This window comes from Symphalangus syndactylus, chromosome 7 (assembly GCF_028878055.3).
Source record: "Symphalangus syndactylus isolate Jambi chromosome 7, NHGRI_mSymSyn1-v2.1_pri, whole genome shotgun sequence".
In the NCBI taxonomy this organism is placed as follows: domain Eukaryota; kingdom Metazoa; phylum Chordata; class Mammalia; order Primates; family Hylobatidae; genus Symphalangus; species Symphalangus syndactylus.
Genome location: NC_072429.2, coordinates 62420087 through 62441378, shown reverse-complemented (window position 1 = coordinate 62441378; position 21292 = coordinate 62420087). Strand labels below are relative to the sequence as shown.

Genomic DNA, 21292 nt, shown 5'->3' with positions numbered 1-21292 from the left:
AGTATAAGCTTGAGTATGACAGAAAAGAGAATTATTCCAGCATTGTACATTTTCATTTTATGTTTTATCTTTTTATCAGAATAATTAAAACCAATTTCAATCTACATCTAATTTGCGAAGAAGAAAAGTTGAACTGTAAAGCCACTGGGTTTTTCAATATCTTCCAGTTTTATTAAACAAACAATAGGAAATTTCCATTTCCGCTGCTTTCTGCATCTTCATATTTTCCGAGGCATGCATGAATCACCTCCGTTTGTTATAATACACTTTCTCAAGGAACTTCGGAACTTAATTAGGAAAAAGGAGCTCAGCAGCGGCTGGAGCAGGGCCCAGTTCTCTCCAGACTTCAAAGGGAGCTCCTGCTGGGAAGGTGATCCAGGAGTAGGAGAGAGAAGGTGAGCATGGGGTCTCTGGACCCTCTGGAGCTGCTCTCTCCACCACCTTTGAATGAACGAAGCCCTGGGAGCCAATCTAGAAGCAGATTAAGGGTAGTGAGGATCAAGTGCTGTGGGACAGAATTTGCTCACATCAATACCAGAAACATTGATGTTACAGCAATTCAGATTTTGATGGGCCCAGTTTTCCCTCATCATCTTTTTACACCTTGAATATAACCCTTTAGGTGGACGGTTTTGGAAATTCTCTTCTCTCCATGTACTTATCTTCTTGTGAAATTAATTACACATAATTCACTAAATGTGCCATGCATGATTTCATGCACATGTCTCTACTCTGTTCCCCTGCTGAATTCCTGCTAATTCTTTAGGAGCCCTCATCACACATCATCTCCTCTGCAACGCCATCCCTGATTCCATTATACACTACTCGAATTTTTATGTTATATGTATTGCTAATATACTTTTCATGTTATATTATTGGTATGCATGTTTATTTGCCAAGGTAGAGCAAAAGCTTTTTGAAAGAGTGATCTACATCTTCTCTGCATTTTTTTTTTTTAATTTGAGACTGAGTCTGGCTCTGTAGCCCAGGCTGGAGTGCAGTCGCACGATCTCAGCTCACTGCAACCTCCGCCTTCTGGGTTCAAGAGATTCTCCTGCCTCAGCCTCCTGAGTAGCTGGGATTACAGGCGCCTGCCACCATGCCCAGCTAATTTTTTTGTATTTTTAGTAGAGATGGGGTTTCACCATGTTGGCCAGGCTGGTCTGGAACTCCTGACCTTGGGTGATCTACCCACCTCGGCCTCCCGAAGTGCTGGGATTACAGGCTTGAGCCACTGCACCCGGCAATCTTCTCCACTTTTTATACTCACCCATCAGGTGCCAGTTTTACTACCTATAATTATTTCTATATATTTTATTTACATATACACATACAAAAGTACCATCTAGAATTTTTAATATTGTCTAATTTTTACAGCAGTTTTACAGCCATCACACAACAAATACGTAATATTTTCAATATATTTTCAGGCAAAGACATTGAGACTCAGAGAATGTTGCTCAGAGAAGCAACATTCCCAAGGGTAAAAATCCAGAATTCCAGTCCAGAATGAAATTGTGATTGGCTGGATCTTAAAGTCCAGGGTCATTTAAGGCACCACTATGCCCACTCCCTGCAGTTGTCTACACTTAGAAAGTGTGCCCTCTGTGTTTGTTGCATTAATGAAGTAATTAATTTGAAAACTTTTGGCCACACTCTTGGTACTTGAGATCTGTGCAACATGTGTGATGATCAGTTTGCGATCAACTAAGAGAGATGCTTGGCTCTAGGAATAATAGACCTTAAGAGGCAGAACTACTGCGTCTTCTCTGGTTTTCCAGAAAATCCCCCTGGAGTAGGTGCTACATGAATATAAATAGTGGGGTCCACAAAACACCGATGCACCCTCCATATGTTCATTCACACAGAGATCCCCAGGCTTGGAGGACATGTCACATGTTAGGCAGCTAGCAAGTAGCAAAGAAGGGACTAGTGCAGAAGGAACTTGACCAGAATTGGTGGCAATCAGGATTTCTGATGTGACATGAAGCCAACAAAGTTTTGATTACTACTTATTCCCTCTGTTCCTTATCACTAGGCACAATTTAGCCTTTCGTCTTTCTATATCTCCTTCTTTATTAAATAGAACTGGCAGATGGCAACCTGGATCCATTTGTTTAAACAATTATGCCTTTACCTTTATACTTTGTAGAACTCCTTGATGCCAAGTGTGGGGGAAGAACCTTCCTTGCCTCTTCCAGTTTCTGGTAGTTCCTGACATTCCTTGGCTTGTGGTGACATCCCTCCTACTGCTGCCTTTGTTTCACATCATTTCCTCCCCTGTGTATCTGTGTGCCCTCTTCTGTCTCTTATAAGGACACTGTCATTAGATTTAGGTCCTACCCTATTAATACCAGGATGATTTTATCTCATTGTTTTCCTTAATTATATCTGCAGAGACTCTGTTTCCAAATAAGGTTACTTTTTGTTGTTGTTTTTTGAGGTGGAGTCTCGCTTTGTTGCCCAGGCTGGAGTGCAGTGGTGTGATCATGGCTCACAGCAACCTCTACCTCTTGGGTTTAAGTGATTTTCCTGCCTCAGCCTCCTGAGTAGCTGGGATTACAGGCATGCACCACCACAACTGGCTAATTTTTGTAGTTTTAGTAGAGACAGGGTTTCACCATGTCGGCCAGGCAGGTCTGGAACTCCCGACTTCAGATAATCTACCTGCCTTGGCCTCCCAAAGTGCTGGGATTACAGACATGAGCCATTCACTGGGCCCGGCCTAAATAAGGTCACATTCTAACCTTCCAAGTGGACATGAATTTGGGGAGACACTCTTTAAGCCACCACAATGGAAAAAAAGTGTCTCTAAAGGTGGCTTTTTGATTGACATCAAATCTAAACCTGTGTTCAGTCTTTCAGTTGACATCAAATCTAAACCTGTGTTCCCAGCATTTGAGATATTTCATTTTGGACCCTAACCTACATTCTTTGTGGTTTTTTCCTTTACTTAGTTGATATTGCTATGCCAATATGGAAATTAAAATTTTGGGACAACTCAACCCCCTCAATTCCTCTAACGACAATTGTTGGTACTTGTATCTCTTAGCACTAACCTGCTCCTTCTTCAACTGACTTTTAAACTTTAGTCTTTTAACATTGCCCTCACTTTTTCTGAACAGTCATTTTTGCTGATTTTTTGAGTAGCATTTCAGCAGTCTCTATGCTGTTCAAGCTTTAGCATTTCAAAAGCAACAATTATAGTTCTAACGATCCTCAGAAGAGCTGCAGAGTATTTGTCTGGGAAGGCTTTTTCTAGAATATTTATTAAATGTCTGTTAATATGCCAGACACTGTGTTAGGCTCTGGGCATGGAGTATACATGAGAGATTAGTGGACTATCATAAATCAGAAAGGTTTTATACAAAGTCGCCCTTTAATTCTCCACTCTGCTACCAGAATGCATATTTCAAAACACAAAACCAGGCATGCCGCTCTTTTATTTTAAATGCTTCAAGAGTCTCTGTAGTTTTGGGAGAAAAACATTACATCCTCTTAACTTATCCCATAGGAATTGTGGTATTGGGCAGTCTTTCAAACTCTCAAAGTCTTATTTGACTTTCCCTCTCTCTCTCTCCTTTTTAAAATAGTAGTAGTAGATCTGTCTGGGTTTTTTTTCACAAACGTGTAATGAGGCTTTAGTAAGGCAATGTATTTGAAAAACATACAGCATAACATAATTTTATTTCCTCTTGGTTGTAAGCTTTTAATCTCATAGTTTTACACTACATTACAGAGCCATGTGTTATTCCTTTTATTAAATGGATATCTGGAGAGTTAGTTACAAAAATGGATTTTGCAGCCTGGGCAACATATTGAGACCTCATCTCTACAAAAAATTAAAAAACAAAAATAGCTGGGTGTGGTGGCACACACTTGTAGTACCAGCTACTCGAGAAGCTGAGGTGGGAGAATCACATGAGCCCAGGAGGTTGAGGCTGCAGAGAACTATGATCATGCCACTGCACTCTAGCTTGAATGATAGCTGAGACTCCGTCTTAAAAATAAATAAATATTTTTGACTATTTCATACCATCCTCCCTGATCCCCCTGATTTGACACACAATTCTCTCAGCTAGATTCTTGTCTCCTTACTGGTCTTTCTGTTTTCACCCTTGCTTTCCTACCCTCAACAGAGCAGTCAGTGATCCTTTTAAAAAGCATGCCGGATCACACTATTCAACTACTCACTGATTGCTCCTCAGGGCTGGCTACATAACTTGTGGGGCCGGGTGCAAACTAAAATGCAGGACTCCAGCCGGGGGCAGGGAAATAAATCCCCCTTCCCATTGACCTCCACCCCAACCCACAGTGGCTAAGCAATTTCTAAGAGAGTGTGGTCTTTACCTGGACATGATCAGCACCTGGATCCCAGGTGGGTGACAGGCCCCAACTTAGTCTTTGGCTGAATGCACCTGGTGCTGCCCACCCAGGGAGGAGAGAGTCACCTCTTCTCATCCTGAAATGTCATGGGGCACATGCTTGACTCTGACACCCCACACTTCCATGCCCAAGCCCCCGTTGGGGTGGTGGGCAATAGCACAGAGGGAGTAGCCAGGCAGGCTACTCCAGGAGGTAGTTAGTAAGCATCTGGAGTCCATCCTAGGAAGACAGGGAGCCAGGAGCATATGTGAGCTGAGGCGCCAGGTCCCTGGCACATGCTCTGTCATCCCATTGCACTTCACTTACAAAACACAAATTCAAAGATAAAATGCTGGAGACACGAGAGCACTGAAGCATGAGGACATTCTGAGCATGGAGCTCTGTGTGCCCGCTCTGGTTGCACACCCATGAAGCCAGCCCTGGCTTATAGTTGTCCAATACCTTGTCATCTTGCCCACATGAAAAGGAGAGTTTTTGTATTAGCATACAAGTTCCTACATAATCTGACCTCCAGACAATCAGTTTTTCTCTAACCGTGTTTCTGACTCCTCAGCTACTCTTTTCCTCCACTCCAGCTACACTGTTCTCCTTACTAGTTCTCAAACACACCAGGAAATCTACTGCCCCAGGGTGGCTGCATGTGCTGTTCTTTATTCCTGGAATGTTTTTCTCTAAGTAGCCATAAGTCTTGTTTCATTTTCTTTACACCTTCACTTCATATCCTCCTTTGGCTATCCTAATTGTGAGTGGGGTACTCTCCTCCCTTCATTCAGATACCTAATTCCTACCTCTAGACCACCTTCAAGGCTGTCTTGTTCTGTTACCTGCCTACCTAGGGCCTTATAATTCTGATTTCCCGTCCAAGATTCCACCTCACTTTGTGGTGACAAACATGGGGGAACAGGATAACTTCTCCATTCTGCAGATAGCCTACACACTTCCCACTGAACTCTGAACTTATCCTAGCAGACGCCAACACAGAAGCCACACCAGAATATGCATTACTGCTAACATCTGACTGGGCCTCACTATGTTGCCTAGGCTAGTATTAAACTCCTGGCCTCAGGCAAGCCTCCTGCCTTGACCTCCCAAAGTTCTAGGATCATAGGTGTAAGCCCCCACACCTGGCTTCAAAAATGTAATTTGAAGGTAGAACCAAAAGTATTTTCTGGCAGATGAGACAAGGGGTCTAAGAGAAAGATATAGTCAAGGATGATGACCCTGTTTTGGCTTGAGAAACTTAAAGAACAAAATTGTCATTAAAGGAAATGAGGAAGAAGCAGCAGATTTTGAAGGGGAAGATCCGGAGTTCAGTTTTGGATGTTTTAAATTTGAGACTCCTAGAGGCATCCAAGTACAGATGTTGAGAAAGCAGTTGGGTGTATGCTGGGATCCAGGGGGTTTCCAGCCTGGGGAAATACAGGAGTCACCAGCATATAGGTGTAATTTTAAACATAACACTGTATGAAAGTATCAAGGGAGTGAGAATAGGTAGTAATATGGTTTGGCTGTGTCCCCACCCAAATCTCATCTTGAATTGTAGTTCCCATAATCCCCATATGTCATCAGAGGGACCCGGTGGGAGGTAACTAAATCATAGGGGCAGTAACCTCCATGCTGTTTTTGTGATAGTGAGTGAGTTCCCATGAGATCGATGGTTTTAAAAAAGGCTTTCCCCCTGCTTAACTCAGCACTTCTCCTTGCTGCCGCCATGTGAAGAAGGACATGTTTGCTTCTCCTTCTGTCATGATTGTAAGTTTCCTGATGCCTCCCTAGCACTGCAGAACTGTGAGTCAATTAAACCTCTTTCCTTTATAAGTTACCCAGTCTCAGGTATATCCTTATTGCAGTGTGAGAATGGACTAATACACGTAGAGAAAGATATGAAGACTGAGCCAGCTTAAAGGTAGGAGAAATGAGAAGAAATTAGCAAGGCACTCAGAATTAGCAAAGAAGCAGGCTTCAAAACAAGGGAAAACCCCAGAGTGTGTGATATAGTGAAAGCCAAGGGAAGAGCAGATTTCACTGACAAGAGAAGGTTCTACCATGTCAAATGCCAATAGGGGGTCAAGGAAGGTGAGACTGAAATGTTCAGTAAGGTGGCAATAGGCTGCCAGCGACTTGGTAAGAACAGTTCCAGTGGAGCAATTGTTGGTTTATTTGAAGGTGTTCAAGAGAGGATCGAAGAACAGGAATTGAAGAAAGCAAGTTTAGGCAACTTTAGAGAGCTTTGTTGTAAAAGGTTTCAGGGAAATGCAGTGGTGACTAGAAAGGGAATTGGAATCAAAAGTTTTCTTTTGCTTTGTTTTTTAACTAGTGGATACATAGGAGTGTGTTTGTACACTGATGTACAGGAGAGAGGGAACATTGATAACTGAGGCAATGAGTGTGGAATTGAGCTCTTGAGCAGCAAGAGGGGTGGGGGCTGGTGAACAGCAAGGGAGTTGGCCTTGTAGAGCAGGAGGCTGAGTGGTACACATGCTGGCAGGTAGACAGAGAAGGTGCTGAACACTTGTGTGGGTTCTGCTCTGGTCGCTTCATCTTTCTCAGTGAAATAGGAAGCAGAGTCATCAGTGGAGAGTAAGAATGGGGAAGGAGGTGTTTAAAGCCTGAGAAAGGAAAATATAAAAAGACATAATTTAAAAGAGCAGGAATGCAAATGGACTGGGAAGATGAGGTGTGACTGTGGAGCAGCCTTTGGGTCCACTTCAGGGTAAAGGTCCAGGATAGAAAGAAGTACAGTGTGCAGGGCCACGCCCTTTCTCCAGCTACAGCCAGTTACAGAGGGTCAGGCCTGATGTAGGTGGAGAACAGAGTTTAACCAGGACTGGTGTTTTGTCAAGTAAGAGGGACAACAGAGATGAGGAAGTGTGTGAGAGGTGCCTGTCATGATTGAGCATGGAATTTATATCGTGTAAGAAAGGGTGGGGCATGAAGGGGTTAAGGGACATGAAAATGAGGTAGAAAACAGGTCCAGGCGTACAGGAGAGAGTGAGCTCATGAGTTAGGAGGGGTTAATCAGAGTGTGAGGTATGTAAAGTGGAAACTATGAAGCTGTTGAGTAATGCTAAGGTTTAGGTTATACCAGCCGTCCCCAACCCTTTTGGAAGTAGGGACCAGTTTTGTGGAAGACAATTTTTCCATTGGGGTTGTTGGGGGGATGGTTTTGGGATGAAACTGTTCCACCTCAGATCATCAGGCATTTGTTAGATTCGCACGAGGAGGACACAACCTAGATCCCTTCAATGTGCAGTTCACAATAGGGGTTGCACTCCCATGAAAATCTAATGGCTCCGCGGATCTGACAGGAGGCAGAGCTCAGGTGGTAATTTCACCCTGCCTGCCACAGCTCACCTCCTGCTGTCTGGCCCAGTTCCTAACAGGCAACTGACCTATACCAGTTTATGGCCCAGGAATTGAGGACCCCTGGGTTATACAACGAGAATAAATCTCTCAGATTGGATGGAAGACAAAATCATTGATGGAGAGATCACATTTCTGATACACCAGGAATCTGTAAGAAACAACAAATGATTGTGATGCAGGTAGTCCAAGGACTGTGTTTTGAGGAACTCTAGTTTTAAGTAGAGTTGGAGAGCTAAACACAAAAGTTTAGAAGCCAGAAGACATGAGGGGGCTGGAAGAAACAGGAAAGATATTAACGGAATGTTGTGTGTGGAGTGTGCTGGACACAGCGTTAAACAGTTCACATGCCTCCTTGTTATTAGTATTAGTATTTGTTTCTGGCAACAAGACCGAATTCTAGAGATCATTATTGTCTCTATTTAACAAACGATTAGCATGAGGGACAGGGAAGTTAAATAACATGCACAAAGATAAATTCAAACTCTGAGCTTGCAACCATTATGTCCACCTGCCTTGACAGGTGCAATGATTATGATAGAGCAGGTACTATTAAAATCTGTATCCTAAAATGTGATTACTAGACTTATGAGATTAGAGACTCTTGAGAACAGTATTGTATACAAAGCCCCGTAATATACATGATCTCATCTAATCCTCATATTAATCCTGTGTGTTAATTTGCTAGGATCATGGGGCCAGTAATTAGCAAAGCCTGGATGTGAAGCTCATCCTCTGACCTCCTGCTTGTAAACTCCTGCCACTAACTACGCATCACCATTACTTTCCAGATATGGTTCAGACAGCAACCTTAAAGAGACTTTTGAATAAATGTATTAATAAAGAAACTGTTACTAGTTATTTCTTTTTAGAACCTAACATAAAAAGTTTCGTAATTCCTATGTTTCCATGGGAACATTCGTTAGCACAGAATGCAGCATTCTTCCTGTCATGGAATGTTCTTTCTATAAATTCATGCATTCACTCAACTAATATTTGTTGAGCAAATAGTCTGTGCATGTGCTGTGTCAGGTGCAGAGGATACAGTCGAATAAGAAACGTCCTGCTTTAGGGGAACCTTTAGTTAGACCCAGGTCTTCAGCACCTCAGATACTCTGCAGGGCCTTTTCATGCCTGGTGCAATTTAAGACACTGCATTTAACCTAGAATACACTCCATCCCTTAGGACCCAGTTACCTAAGAGATCATTTCTCTCCCTAATGGTTTGGCACAGAGTAAGATCAGCAGTAGCACCCTGGAGATGGAATCTTAGATTTGGACTCCGGAGAAATAGAATCAGGGTGTTTTCCAAACAAAGGATTCTTCTACTCCAAGAAGACCCAATTTTAAAGCTGGATTTAAAAATATACCCGCTTGCCTGGCATACTAAGCATCTTAGTGGGACTGTGTTGCCCCTCAGCCATCACTTGGCTATTCCTTTCGATAGAAATACCGGATTTGTACATGCCATGTAATGGTGTAGAGACTCTATGACTCAATACCCTCCTGCCAAAATGTCAGGTCAAGGCCAACCAAGGGAAGGTGCTGGGCACCAGTCTGTGAGAATAAAAGGCAATGAATCCAGAGCGTGGGGCAAATTCCACTTTATCCAGGTTGGTGATGACACAGCCCGTGATATGTAGCACACAATGCGTGAGGCGGCTCTTTCCACGTGCAGAGAAATCCGTGCACTTTTATTTCATAATGTTACTCATTAAGAATGGCACCGTGTACTAGTTCGAACTCACCTGGCGCCCACCACAGAGAAGTGGGGGTGGTTGGGGGGTGTCATGGTTTGCCTCCTGATTTAGAAGATCCAACTGGTGCTCTTAGTGGCAGTGTAACTCGTGTTGCCTCACTTACCTCCGCTCTTAAAAGTATGTGAGTCACAGTATAATTTAAGAATTACACTCTCTATTTCTTACATTTGCAAAAGCTAAGTGAGACAAATCAAAGCTTAAGTTTCCTTATTAAAAAAATGAAGATCCTATATTTTATTGAGGTTTTAAAAATCTCTTAAAACCACAACATATTTTGTATTCTCCTTGAATCACTCCGATCACAGATTTAATTTTTCGAGTCATTTCTGGAGTTGTGGGACCACACAGCTAGTTTGCAATCCCTATAGCTTTAAGAAAGGGTATTTCTAGTTTTGGAGTAGGGAGTAAGGGAGGTGGCGCCTGCTCCGGGCTCCGCCACTCCCTGCCCGCGGGCCGGGGGTGGGGTGGCACTCGGTTTCCCGCGGCTGCCGGCCGCGCCCCACAGCCCCACCGCGCCCCGCGCTGCCGCCAGGGGCTGCGCTTCCCACCTGCCGCAGGACGCCTCGAGGGCCGGTGCGGTGCCCACTGGGCTGCCGCTCCTCCCAGCTCAGAGCTTTCCAGCCGCCGAGAGCGTGCGAGGGACCCCGGCGTCGGGCAGGGGCCTGGGCCGCGGAGGGCGGGTGCGCCTCCGCACCTGCCTGAGCTCGGGCACCCCCGCCCGCCGGAGAAGCCGGGAGTCCTCGGAATGCCGGCTGCCTCCACCGAGGGCGCTGGCTCGGGGCTCCCCGCGGACCTGCCCGCCCTCAGCTGCCGGCGCGGCACCAGGCTCTGCGCTTCGAGCCCCGCACGCCTTTCTCTCCCCTGCACTCCCAGGCAAGGCCGGGCACGCCCACTGCCGCTGCTGGCCTCTGAGCCCGGGCGCCCGAGTTACACCCATTCTCCCCACCATCGTCGGCCAGAGCCGCGCTCCCAGCCCTTCTCCAGGTGCTGGCGGCTCCGAGCGGAATACAAAGAGGCCTGTGCCTCCCTGGCCCTTGCTGCCGCCACACCCGTCCGTGCCCACTCTCCGCCGTCCTCCGCGAGGGCTGCACGCAGGGACCCCTCCTCTCAGCGCGCTCCTCCCCCTCCCCCAGTGTCGCTCAAATCCACCCAGCGTTCCGAAATCCCGGGAGTGGGGGCCTTCGACTGTCACCCTCAGGCCCCCTTGGCCGCTCCTCCTGGCCCTTGGGACCCGCCAGGGCAGTCCCCCCAACCCCCGCCCGCCGCTCCTCTCGGTCCCGGCCCCTCCTCCGGGTCCCTCCTCCTCCCTCGCCCCTCCCGAGCCAGGGTGGGAGCGACGGCAGCTGGAAGAGAAGGGATGAGGTCATCCTCTCCCTCGGAGTCAGCTGGTGGAGGAGAGGAAGCGGGAGGAGGGAGCGCGCGCGAGGGGAGGAGAGGAATGTGCAGGTCCGAGGAGCGCCGCGGCGGCGGCTGCTGCTCCTGCTGCTGGCGGCGGCGGCTCGGGCGGCAGCAGAGAAGCCGGGACGGCGAGGAGCGCGGGCGGCGGGCAGGGGCGCGCGCGGGGCGCCGCGAGCAGCTTGGCTCCGCGCAGGCAGCCAGGCGGCGCTCCTGCCGGCCCCAGGCGCGCCGCTAGCCCGGCCCAGCGCCCAGCCCGGCGGGCGGCGGGCGGCGGCGGGCGAGCCGGCGCAGGAGCAGGAGGAGGGGGAGCCGCACCGCCTGGGAGGGAAGCCGGGGCGAGGCGAGGAGGTGGCGGGAGGAGGAGACAGCGGGGAAAGGTGTCAGATAAAGGAGGGCTCTCCTCCGGTGTGGAGGCATCATGGCCGCTAAATCAGACGGGAGGCTGAAAATGAAGAAAAGCAGCGACGTGGCGTTCACCCCGCTGCAGAACTCGGACCACTCGGGCTCGGTGCAGGGATTGGCTCCAGGCTTGCCGTCGGGGTCGGTAGCCGAGGACGAGGAGGCGGCCGGGGGCGGCTGCTGCCCGGACGGCGGCGGCTGCTCGCGCTGCTGCTGCTGCTGCGCCGGGAGCGGCGGCTCCGGGGGCTCGGGCGGCTCCGGCGGCTCCGGTGGCGTCGCCGGCCCGGGCGGCGGCGGGGCGGGCTCGGCGGCGCTGTGCCTGCGCCTGGGCAGGGAACAGCGGCGCTACTCACTGTGGGACTGCCTCTGGATCCTGGCCGCCGTGGCCGTGTACTTCGCGGATGTAGGAACAGACGTCTGGCTCGCCGTGGACTACTACCTGCGCGGCCAGCGCTGGTGGTTCGGGCTCACGCTCTTCTTCGTGGTGCTCGGTTCGCTGTCGGTGCAAGTGTTCAGCTTCCGCTGGTTTGTGCACGATTTCAGCACCGAGGACAGCGCCACGGCCGCTGCTGCCTCCAGCTGCCCGCAGCCTGGAGCCGATTGCAAGACGGTGGTCGGCGGTGGGTCTGCAGCCGGGGAAGGCGAGGCTCGTCCTTCCACGCCGCAAAGGCAAGCATCTAACGCCAGCAAGAGCAACATCGCCGCGGCCAGCAGCGGCAGCAACAGCAGCGGGGCTATCCGGGCCAGTGGCAAGCACAGGTCTGCGTCCTGCTCCTTCTGCATCTGGCTCCTGCAGTCACTCATCCACATCTTGCAGCTCGGGCAAATCTGGAGGTACTGTAATGGGTGGGGGAAGAGGGAGGCTTGCTGCTGCTACTACATCCCCACTGCTTTGCTTTTGCACGGAAATCTTTCCGGGTTGCTTTGGTAGTAACCCTAGTCACACTCTTCCAGTTTTTTGGGTTTCTTTTGAACTGGGGCTTGCATTTTTAAAATCTGCAATCTCAGTCTAGGGTGGGAGGGAAGTGAGAAGCAAGGGAAGGACAGCACAGTGGTTTCGATCACCTCATCCCTTCTGTCTTCCCACTCTGCCTCACTGGCTTCTCGCTCTTGGCATGCCACAACCCCCCTCCCCCCTTCCCCATTTTCAGTGATATTGTTTCAGTGAGTAGGAGAGGGTTCCTGTCACATCTTCTAAAATTCCTTTATTATTATATTGAATTTGAGGTGTGTGTTGCCATTTGGATGGTTTCTTTTGTTCCCTGGGAAAAAAAAATTACTAATTCTAGTGAAATGGGAGTTGCTGCTGCTCAAAAGTACCCACATATTAATGATCACTGCTGGAGAAGTGCTTTGCTCAAAGTAAAGATCCTAATAGGCAAATGACTTTACATATATATATATATATATATATATGTCTCCGAGCATAAGTCAGTAAACTTTACGGGGCCCAGACTTACTTTTAGAGTGCCCTTTCTGATTATCTTGCAATATCTCCATATCTAATTTCTCATATAATTACAAGCCTTTGGAAAAGGGGTGGGGCACCATGTTAACTTTAGTTGTACTTGGCATCTTCGTTGGCTACTTTGCTACTTGTCATCTGATCTACCAAGTCTTTTTACACAGGGATCACTTCAGTTATAAACTGGAATACAAGGCTAAACTTGGGCAGAGGGAAACCACCACTTGAACAGTCACTGCATGGACTTAGGAGCAGAATGAAATAGTATGCTCAGGAATACATTCTTTTGACTTTTATATGTTACTAGCAGATTTCGAAGCAATATTTTACATCTATAAAAATTACTTGTATGGAAGTCTATAGATTCTAACATGTCAGAGCTCTTTTGGTTTTAAAATAACTTAGTAAACAGGTGGTATAAGCGAAATGAGGACAATTCCTAGAAAGTACACCAATATGGGACTGCACTCTGTGGTACTGGTGCTCTTTTTCAATTTTATTTGTGGCTATTTTTGTGATAAAAGATATGAGTTGTTGACTATGCCGAAGTATCCCCTGTGGAAACAAGTTAGAGGATTTGTGGAATAGAACCACAAACTTCTTTTTATTTATGATGAACAACCATATTTTCACCTGAGAAGAGCAAGTGTGGCGATTTCACAACCTTTCCTGGGACCAGAGCTTTGTAAAGCAGACTGAACATTGCCATAGATGGTGACCTTTCAGATTGTGAAACTTTTTTTTTTTTTTCAAGCACATACTTTCTGGTAAAGTGATATTTGATATGCAGTCAGACAAATTGATGTTGGAAACCTTCATACATATTTTGGACTCAAAGTAACTTTTTGAAATGCTAGTTAAATGTGATAGCTATATTTCCCATGGATGACTATTGGGAAGACTTATAGCTTGATGCTCTTCAAGTATGATGAAGGACTTAAGTGCTTAATTTAATTACTGAAATTACTGAGTGGCTAGGATGCATCTGATTAGCATTTCTAATCTGATAATTTGGTAAATTAAGCTTAACATTCCATTTGTTAACTTTTTCAAACTTTATCAAGATTTGGAAATCACTTAATTTTAACCACCTTTCAAGTTTCTAGACTTATGTAAGTAATTCAAATACTTCTCTGTGCTATTAACTGAAAAACTGTAATTTTTTTTACAGATTGATTCTTTATGAAAAATCTGATATTAAATTCTGTGAACCGAGGAAGTCCTTTTAATTATAGTTGTGTTTATTATACCTTCTAAACCAAACATCTCCCCAATTGAAAAATGATTCTTAATTTTCTCGGGGAATAATATACATAGTGTGAGAAATAATTAGGAAAAGATATGAGCCTAAAAACATGTCAGAGAGACCATAGCCACTGGGCCAACTTGTCATACAGAAAGTTATTGCAGAGGTAGGGAGTGGGGGTGGGGAGAGAAGGGATGGAAGGGTAAGGTTTGAATGCAGAAAGAAAACCGCAGGCTGTCAGACAAATGCACTAACTGACCCCAGACGTGGAGAAACTGTGGTCAGACATGGCTCCTTTTAGTTAAGCATTTCTATAGTATTTTCCTTGGAGGCCTTGAAGTTAATACTAGTAATATGTGATCATCTAGGAGGAATATTGTGGTTGGAAATATTATCAGATATAATATTCTGGAAATATTTGTCAACATTTTCAGAATAATGTGTTTAGTAGATAAGTTTGAATTATCATCTAATCTAACTATTCTCAGACTCTGATTAAAATATTTGGGGGATGCCAGAGTAATCTGGTGAAAGCATGATGTAAGACTAATCAGCATCATTTTCTGTTTATGAAGTATATTTTTCAAAAAAACAAAACTTTAGCCTAATGTAGGAAGTTGGAAAGAGATAAGAAAGCTTATGGAACTTAACACTCAGATGCGCTCTAGTATGTTTTTATTTCTCTGAGTGTCGAACATTTGTATGGAACTTTGGGGGAGTAGATGCATCTTTGATAATAAGCCGACAAAGTGCAACTCATCTCAGATTTTTCTATTAGACTCACTATGATTCCTTAAATTAGAAGCTTCCCTCTGCCCCTTCTAGCTTTTCTTTTCAATACATTATACACAATTATTGCAGAAACACCAGAGTACTGAGTGGTTCAAGGCACAGAGGTCATTATTCATGTTTTAACATGCTACTTTCTGGGATCAATAAAATAGATTTTAGCTAGGTTGGTAACTGCTTCTTGTGTTTCTATGAAATTCTAATTATTCTAGGGAAGGACCAGATTCTAAAAGCTTTCTCTAAATACAGTCTTTTGAAATAACATCAAAGCATTTGCTTGTTTAGAAATAGCCATTGAAACATTGTGGATAAGATTTGCATGTATTTATACATGTGTTACAATGCAACTGCTAAAAGCAATGATACATATTCATTTTAATTAAAGTTTACTAATGGGAAATTAATGGCAGCTTTTAAAGTCGCAGGAGGTGAGCCTGGGAAAGAGCTATTTGAAATAATAAAGTGAATTTCTGCTACCATGTGAAAAGAGCAATTATGACTTTAAAGGAACTGTGTCTGTGAATGAATGCAAAAGTACTTTCCTTTCTTATTTTTCTCATATGATTCCAGAAATTACTAAGAGTGCAGTTTAGCCAGTGGGAATTACAAATTCCCTAAGAGAACAGTTTTTAGTCCTCATGCTTTTGATCAATTGCATCCAAATGTCTTTTTCCTTCAGAAATTATGAAGTTTACTCTTAAAACTCTACCTGAATTTCTCCTATGTATGTATGTACATAGTTAATTGTTTTCTAGAAAATATGCACATTGTAAATAATAAGTCAGTGGATGGTACAGCGGGGAGCATTTTCACTATTCTTACTCTTTTGGGTTTTGTTTTTGAGTCTCCATCATGAGAGTCATCTGGGAAAAATGTGAGGAAAATGCAGTTTGTTCTGCTCTTGTCATGCTTGCTATTCCAGAAGGCACTGATTGTGTCCCGTGTTCAAATAAGTTGGGAAAATGACAGATTAGACAAAGTTAAACAGATCTTTCTACAGCAGGACTTCTCAGAGCATTTTATAAGCTAAGGTACAGTTATCAGTAAGTTTTTAAAGGCACAGCTATTAAATATTCTTATAATGATGCGTGCAAAGCACTTTGATAAACATGCCATTCTTAAAACTGGCCAAACAAAAATAATAACAATTTTATTGGCACTTTAAAAATATACAAATGTTTTTTTCTACTTTTTATGTCATCTACATTTTAAAATAACCTGAAAGGAAATTATTAGTGTCTGTATATGTGAGAAAACTGGCTCAGAGTGGTTAAGTAAGTGGCTTAACCTCTTAATAGGGTCACCCAACTATTATGGAGTGTAGTTAGGATTAAAAACGGGGCCCGTTTTACCATACAGTCTATGCTTTTTCTGGCTGAACTGGCTACCTCCAAATGCCAACTTGGATAATAATGACAACAATGTATAAAAATAACAATTTACCTTCACTGTGGATGGCAAAGTGGGAAAGGGAGCTGCAGTTTAGATGGATTAGGGGATCTTTCCAATAACACACCAGTAGTTAAACAGTAAAACAGAGACTTGAGCTCAACTCTTTGAACTCTCAGTTCGTTGCCTAACTTACTATACCATTTGGACATACTGAGGTTGTTTTATTAAATCCCAGCTAAGGAACATGATCTCGTAGTAGTTTTAATGATTACATGGCATAATGTATGTGAATATGTGAAAAGTTATTTGCAAATGATAAAGAGGTTCTAGAGATAAGGAATGGGTAGAAAAACTAAGGAGGATATAGGTTACACCTTTGACTATTAAAAAAGGTGGTTTTCGATTCTGAGTTAGTCCTGAATTCTGATATAGATTAGGCAAGATTGGTGCCATTTACTGAGTTTATCAAATGGTTATTTTCTGCATGTATGTGTTTCCTATCTATACACATAAATTAATTAGTCATTCAACACACACTGAGCACCGCTAAGTGCAAGGCACTGTGCTGGTTACTAATTATTCCAAGACGAATAACATATATATATTTCAAGGAATCTACTCTCTAATGGGGAAGACAGAAAAGTCAGTAGACCATCTCAATAGAAGAAAATAAGCACTACGATAGAAACAGGAAATGCAAACTGCCTTGATGGTTCAGGTAAGACTCTCTGGAAGAGGGGATATCTGAGCAAAGGTTTGAGGAATGAGAAAAATCTGCTTTCTGAGTAAAGTGGGACATTGGCTTTAGAGCCCTGGATGCAATGTGTAAAGGCAGAGAGGCAAGAAAGAACAAGGCGGGTTCAGTGCATGCTCTACATATGGAATGAGGGAGGGAGAATAGCTAGAGATGAAGATGAAGAACTAGTTGGGCCAGATAATGAAAGGAATTTAGATTGTATTTTGAAGGCATGAAGGAGTCATGAAGGATTATAGGGGGTGAGGATTGTTAACAAAAGTGTTAAAACACTGTTTTATTCAAAGGAATGGCAGAAAGTTGAAAGCTTCAGAGGCTATGTCATTGTTCATCTCTGATTCAGTCACATCTCTATCATTCATGGAAATCCATTGGCTTCACAGGCTTTGAGTTTGGATGTCTTTGGGACATGTAAATATACCCATTATGATGGGAGAGTCATTTTTCAGAAAAACAAGTTGGTTGAAAGTTTTAATTGTATTTATACTAAAGTAAATTATTGACAAAACTTTCTTTGGTGTTACTATTTGAAGAGTTATTTTCTTAGGATACAGTGGTTTTTACCTTATTGAAAGTTAGTTCTTCTGATCCATAGAAATATATTCCTTATGTTTATTCGTCACGTTTAACTGTCCAGAAAGCGTCTATGTTCTATTTCTTATTTCAACCTTTGAATGATCTTGGAGGTAGCACTTCTATTTTGGCAGATGTGGAAATTGAGAGAGAGAATTTTAAGTGTTTTCCTCCTTGGGTCATATATTTCTGGACAGATTTTAAGCTAGAACTCAATACTGATGGGGGAGGGGTGAAAGCAACATGGAAAATGGCTGATGGTAATGAGGATGATGAGGTAGAAGAGAAGCCCGAAAACTTGAGAGCTCCGTAGTAAGTACTGAACTGTTGTAACATGGAAGAGGCATTGGACTTTTGTGTAGGCCGCCTGGGACAAAATGAGTGGGACCTATAGGAAGAGATTTTGAACTGATGGAAGGAAGAATTTTTTTAGTAGTCGAAGATAGCCGCCGATCGCCGCCGATCAACTGGGCTTCCTTAGAAGCAGTGAGTTTCCCATCACTGGAGTGTCTAAGCATAGTCAGGAAAATTAGGTAGAGATGTGGTAGAGAGACTAACTCTCATACAGAGGGTTGTACTAGAAGATCATCTTCCAGCTCTGAGATTTTGTGATAATCTCCATCATAACATGCTGCTCCAAACATAGTAGACTAACCTTTGCTTTTTTGTGGATGAAAGAAGTAGAATGCATTTTCGTGCAACACTGTAATTGTGCCACTTTAAAATCTATTCGTTGGTTTATAGACTCAGTATCTTCCCTGCAGCATCACAAATCCATATGCTACCCCTGAGTGCTGGCTTTGGCATCAAGATCTCTGAGTTAGCTGACAGGTATAAATCCACACACAATCAGACAGCTCCTTGTGCATTTACCTGGGTTTCTGTATGAATTGGAATAATTTATGTATAAATCTCTGTGGTGGGTATATCTATGTGGTATCTTTGTAATAACTAGTGCAAAGCTTGTAAATTTCTTCCATTCACTTGAACTGTGAAGTGTTTACTTCACAAGGGTAAATATTTTTATACTTATTACTCCCCAACAGACTAACTTAACAGAACAGTTGAATGTGTAGCATCTATATACATGTATACTATCAGTTTTGAACAATGTCCACAAATCCTTGGAGCAACCACAAATCCTTGGAGCAATAGCTTTGAAAGTCTTTGCTCAATCTCTTACAAAATGTTTCTTCATTATTGAGTATCCAAGCACACAACTTGCTAGTAAATATGTTTTATATGTTACAGTTTGAATGATATAGTCCACCTATAAATTTAAGTAACACCAGTCACTGTCTAGCAAATAGTGGACTGATTCTCCTTCACATGGACTTACTGGCTAATCTGATTAATACATTTCTTTACTTACTTTAGAAATTTGTATGGAACAACTAACTGGACCTATGGAAGCAAGACTAGAGATTAGAGTTGGATTTATTATTCTTATGCATTTTCTCATAAAAGGCTCAGTATGGTTCTAGTCAGGAGGGAGTGTTTTATCAGGTGTGATCTTGTAATGTGTAATTGTTGTTGGAATTTAGGGAAAATTATATTTAATAATACTCTATAAGAAATATTCACTTAAATGGCATTGCATGATTCTGACCACCATAACAAGTGACCTCATCCCAACAGCATGATGGTGTCCTTGGTAAGTGACAGCATAGCTGGTCAGGAAGGAAGACCATGGCAAGTTCTCATGAAGTTAGTCTAGTGGTTGCGGAACTTAAGGTAAAATAATACGTACTCAGTGAATATCTACTGATCTGTGAATAGAACCCAGGCACTATTCTTTCTTCTTGATGAAAGTGTAGCTAAACTTGCTACTTAGTGGCTTCTCTGAGATTCTGATGGTGCGGTAAATCAGAAAAGGTGCCATGTCATCTGGGAAGGATAGGAAAAATCACCCCAGCTCTTTTTTTAGATTACTAGTGTTGGGAAAATAAGGGGAAATTTTGTGAATCGCTAGTTACACTCTGAGAAAAATGCAGCTAGAAGCCCAGCTTTGTATTCCTGGTTTTGCTGATAGAATAGTCAGGGTGGAGAAGCTATCTGATAGGTATTTTTCATTGAATTCTTACCTATACTTGACTGTCTGAAAATATATATGGAAGAATTTTTGGTATTTTTTATGCTTCAGTCTACTCAAAACGTTTGCAGCCTCCACTGTTACTACCACCACCGCCACCACCATCATCACTGTAATTCTTATCATCATAAAACATCAATTCTACATCTAGTATATGTATAGAACTGATACAGATTGCTGATTGTAGGAGAAATTACAGAAAGATTAAAAGGAAAATGAATCAGTCCAGAAACCCCTGAGGTGGTCTGAGTGACACTATCAGATCTTTTTTAACCCTAAAATAGACAGAGAGGGTCATAGTTAGAATGTCAGTGATAAAGCTTATTTAAAGAGGCATCTGTCCTTTTGGGAATTGGACTAAATATGGGGTATCAGAAGATATGATTTGGTCTCCAATAGCAGCAGATTCCAGGCAGGCTATCTGACTGCTCTGGGTCATGTGCCATTGTTGGGTGTAGATGACACACATGGCCCAGCTCCTGGAGCTTCATAGACTAGGTCTTCTTTTGGTTTTCTCCTTCTGGGTCTTAATTTTCTGTCTGTATGGTGTGATTGGTTAAAAATAATATCTTAGGTTCTTTCCAGGTCTAAAGTTCTGATTCTGCTCTTATTATACATTCTTTTCACTTGCCTAGTACCTAGGGTGTATGCACTAGAATGTCTACAGGTGTTCTAAGGCCACTGTTGTAGGCTTTCTCTGTTTATGTAAGTCCAAGGGGATGCACAAGGGACTTTCCAGAGTTGATAATACTAGTGTCTAAACTCCCAGGAACTGGCATGATTCATAGAGAGTCTTAAGCATATTTATATAATGCAATTAACCTTATGTCATTTCCAAATTTTAGCTATAATCAAATAAAACAATTTTCATTAAAAACACATATCTACATATTCGAAATGATGTCAAAAGTCTTCCATGTCACTGATTCTAAGATATATACCATATAGACTGGAGAAGCTAAAATTGCCATCTAGATTTCATGTGGTGAGGTATGCACAGCTGGAGTGCTGTGATTAACAAATAAGAACAACGCTTCACAGGCTTGAAAGAACTATCCATTATGTCAATGAGGAAAATGGTTGCCAGAGCTAGATTTGCTTTTAAATTAAAAGCTTGTCCTGGGTTACACTGTCACTGATTTAATATTCTGAAAATTAGATTTAAAATTGGATTTAAAACAAAGATATGACATCCAGGCCTATCCTTGTTAAAAATAGGGATATGGTGCACTCTGCTAGAAGAACAGAGCATTGCATTAGCCTTCCCTGAGAATTCCCTGGGGATAGGAATTCCCTGGATTCTAGGTTCTTAGAAATCTGATGTGAAGCTGAACGATTTTTAACCCCACGCCAACATTTCAGATTTAAAATTTTTAAAAACCTTAAGTATCTGCTTTAAAATTATCTGCACAAAGTATGTCAAACTATTTTCTCATCTTTATGATTAATAAGTAGGCTGTTTGAATCAGTTCTACTTCTTTTGTTTAATTTATACACATGCCATATTTCCCTGTTGGGGAATCCTTTTATATAAACAGAGCAGTGGGCATTGTGTGGGGTGAGTAACAATGAGTCAAACAGAGAATCATGCACATATAGAAGTAGGATCTATAGTGAACACCACTTGAAAAAGACTTGAGATTACTTGTTTGACTTCCTCTCAAGTCCATTCTAT

At 43.2% G+C, this 21292-nt stretch overlaps 1 protein-coding gene across 3 annotated transcripts in view; it reads left to right on the top strand.

The window, feature by feature from the left end:
• Positions 1-11172: 11172 nt before the first annotated feature.
• XKR4 (XK related 4) overlaps positions 11173-21292 on the top strand; it is a 430447-nt gene continuing 420327 nt past the window's right edge. For all 3 annotated transcript variants that reach the window (XM_063643299.1, XM_063643297.1, XM_063643298.1), the window contains exon 1: positions 11173-12140. In XM_063643299.1, coding sequence (XP_063499369.1) covers positions 11326-12140 — 815 coding nt within the window. In that variant the 5' untranslated portion in view covers positions 11173-11325. The remainder of the gene's footprint in view (positions 12141-21292) is intronic.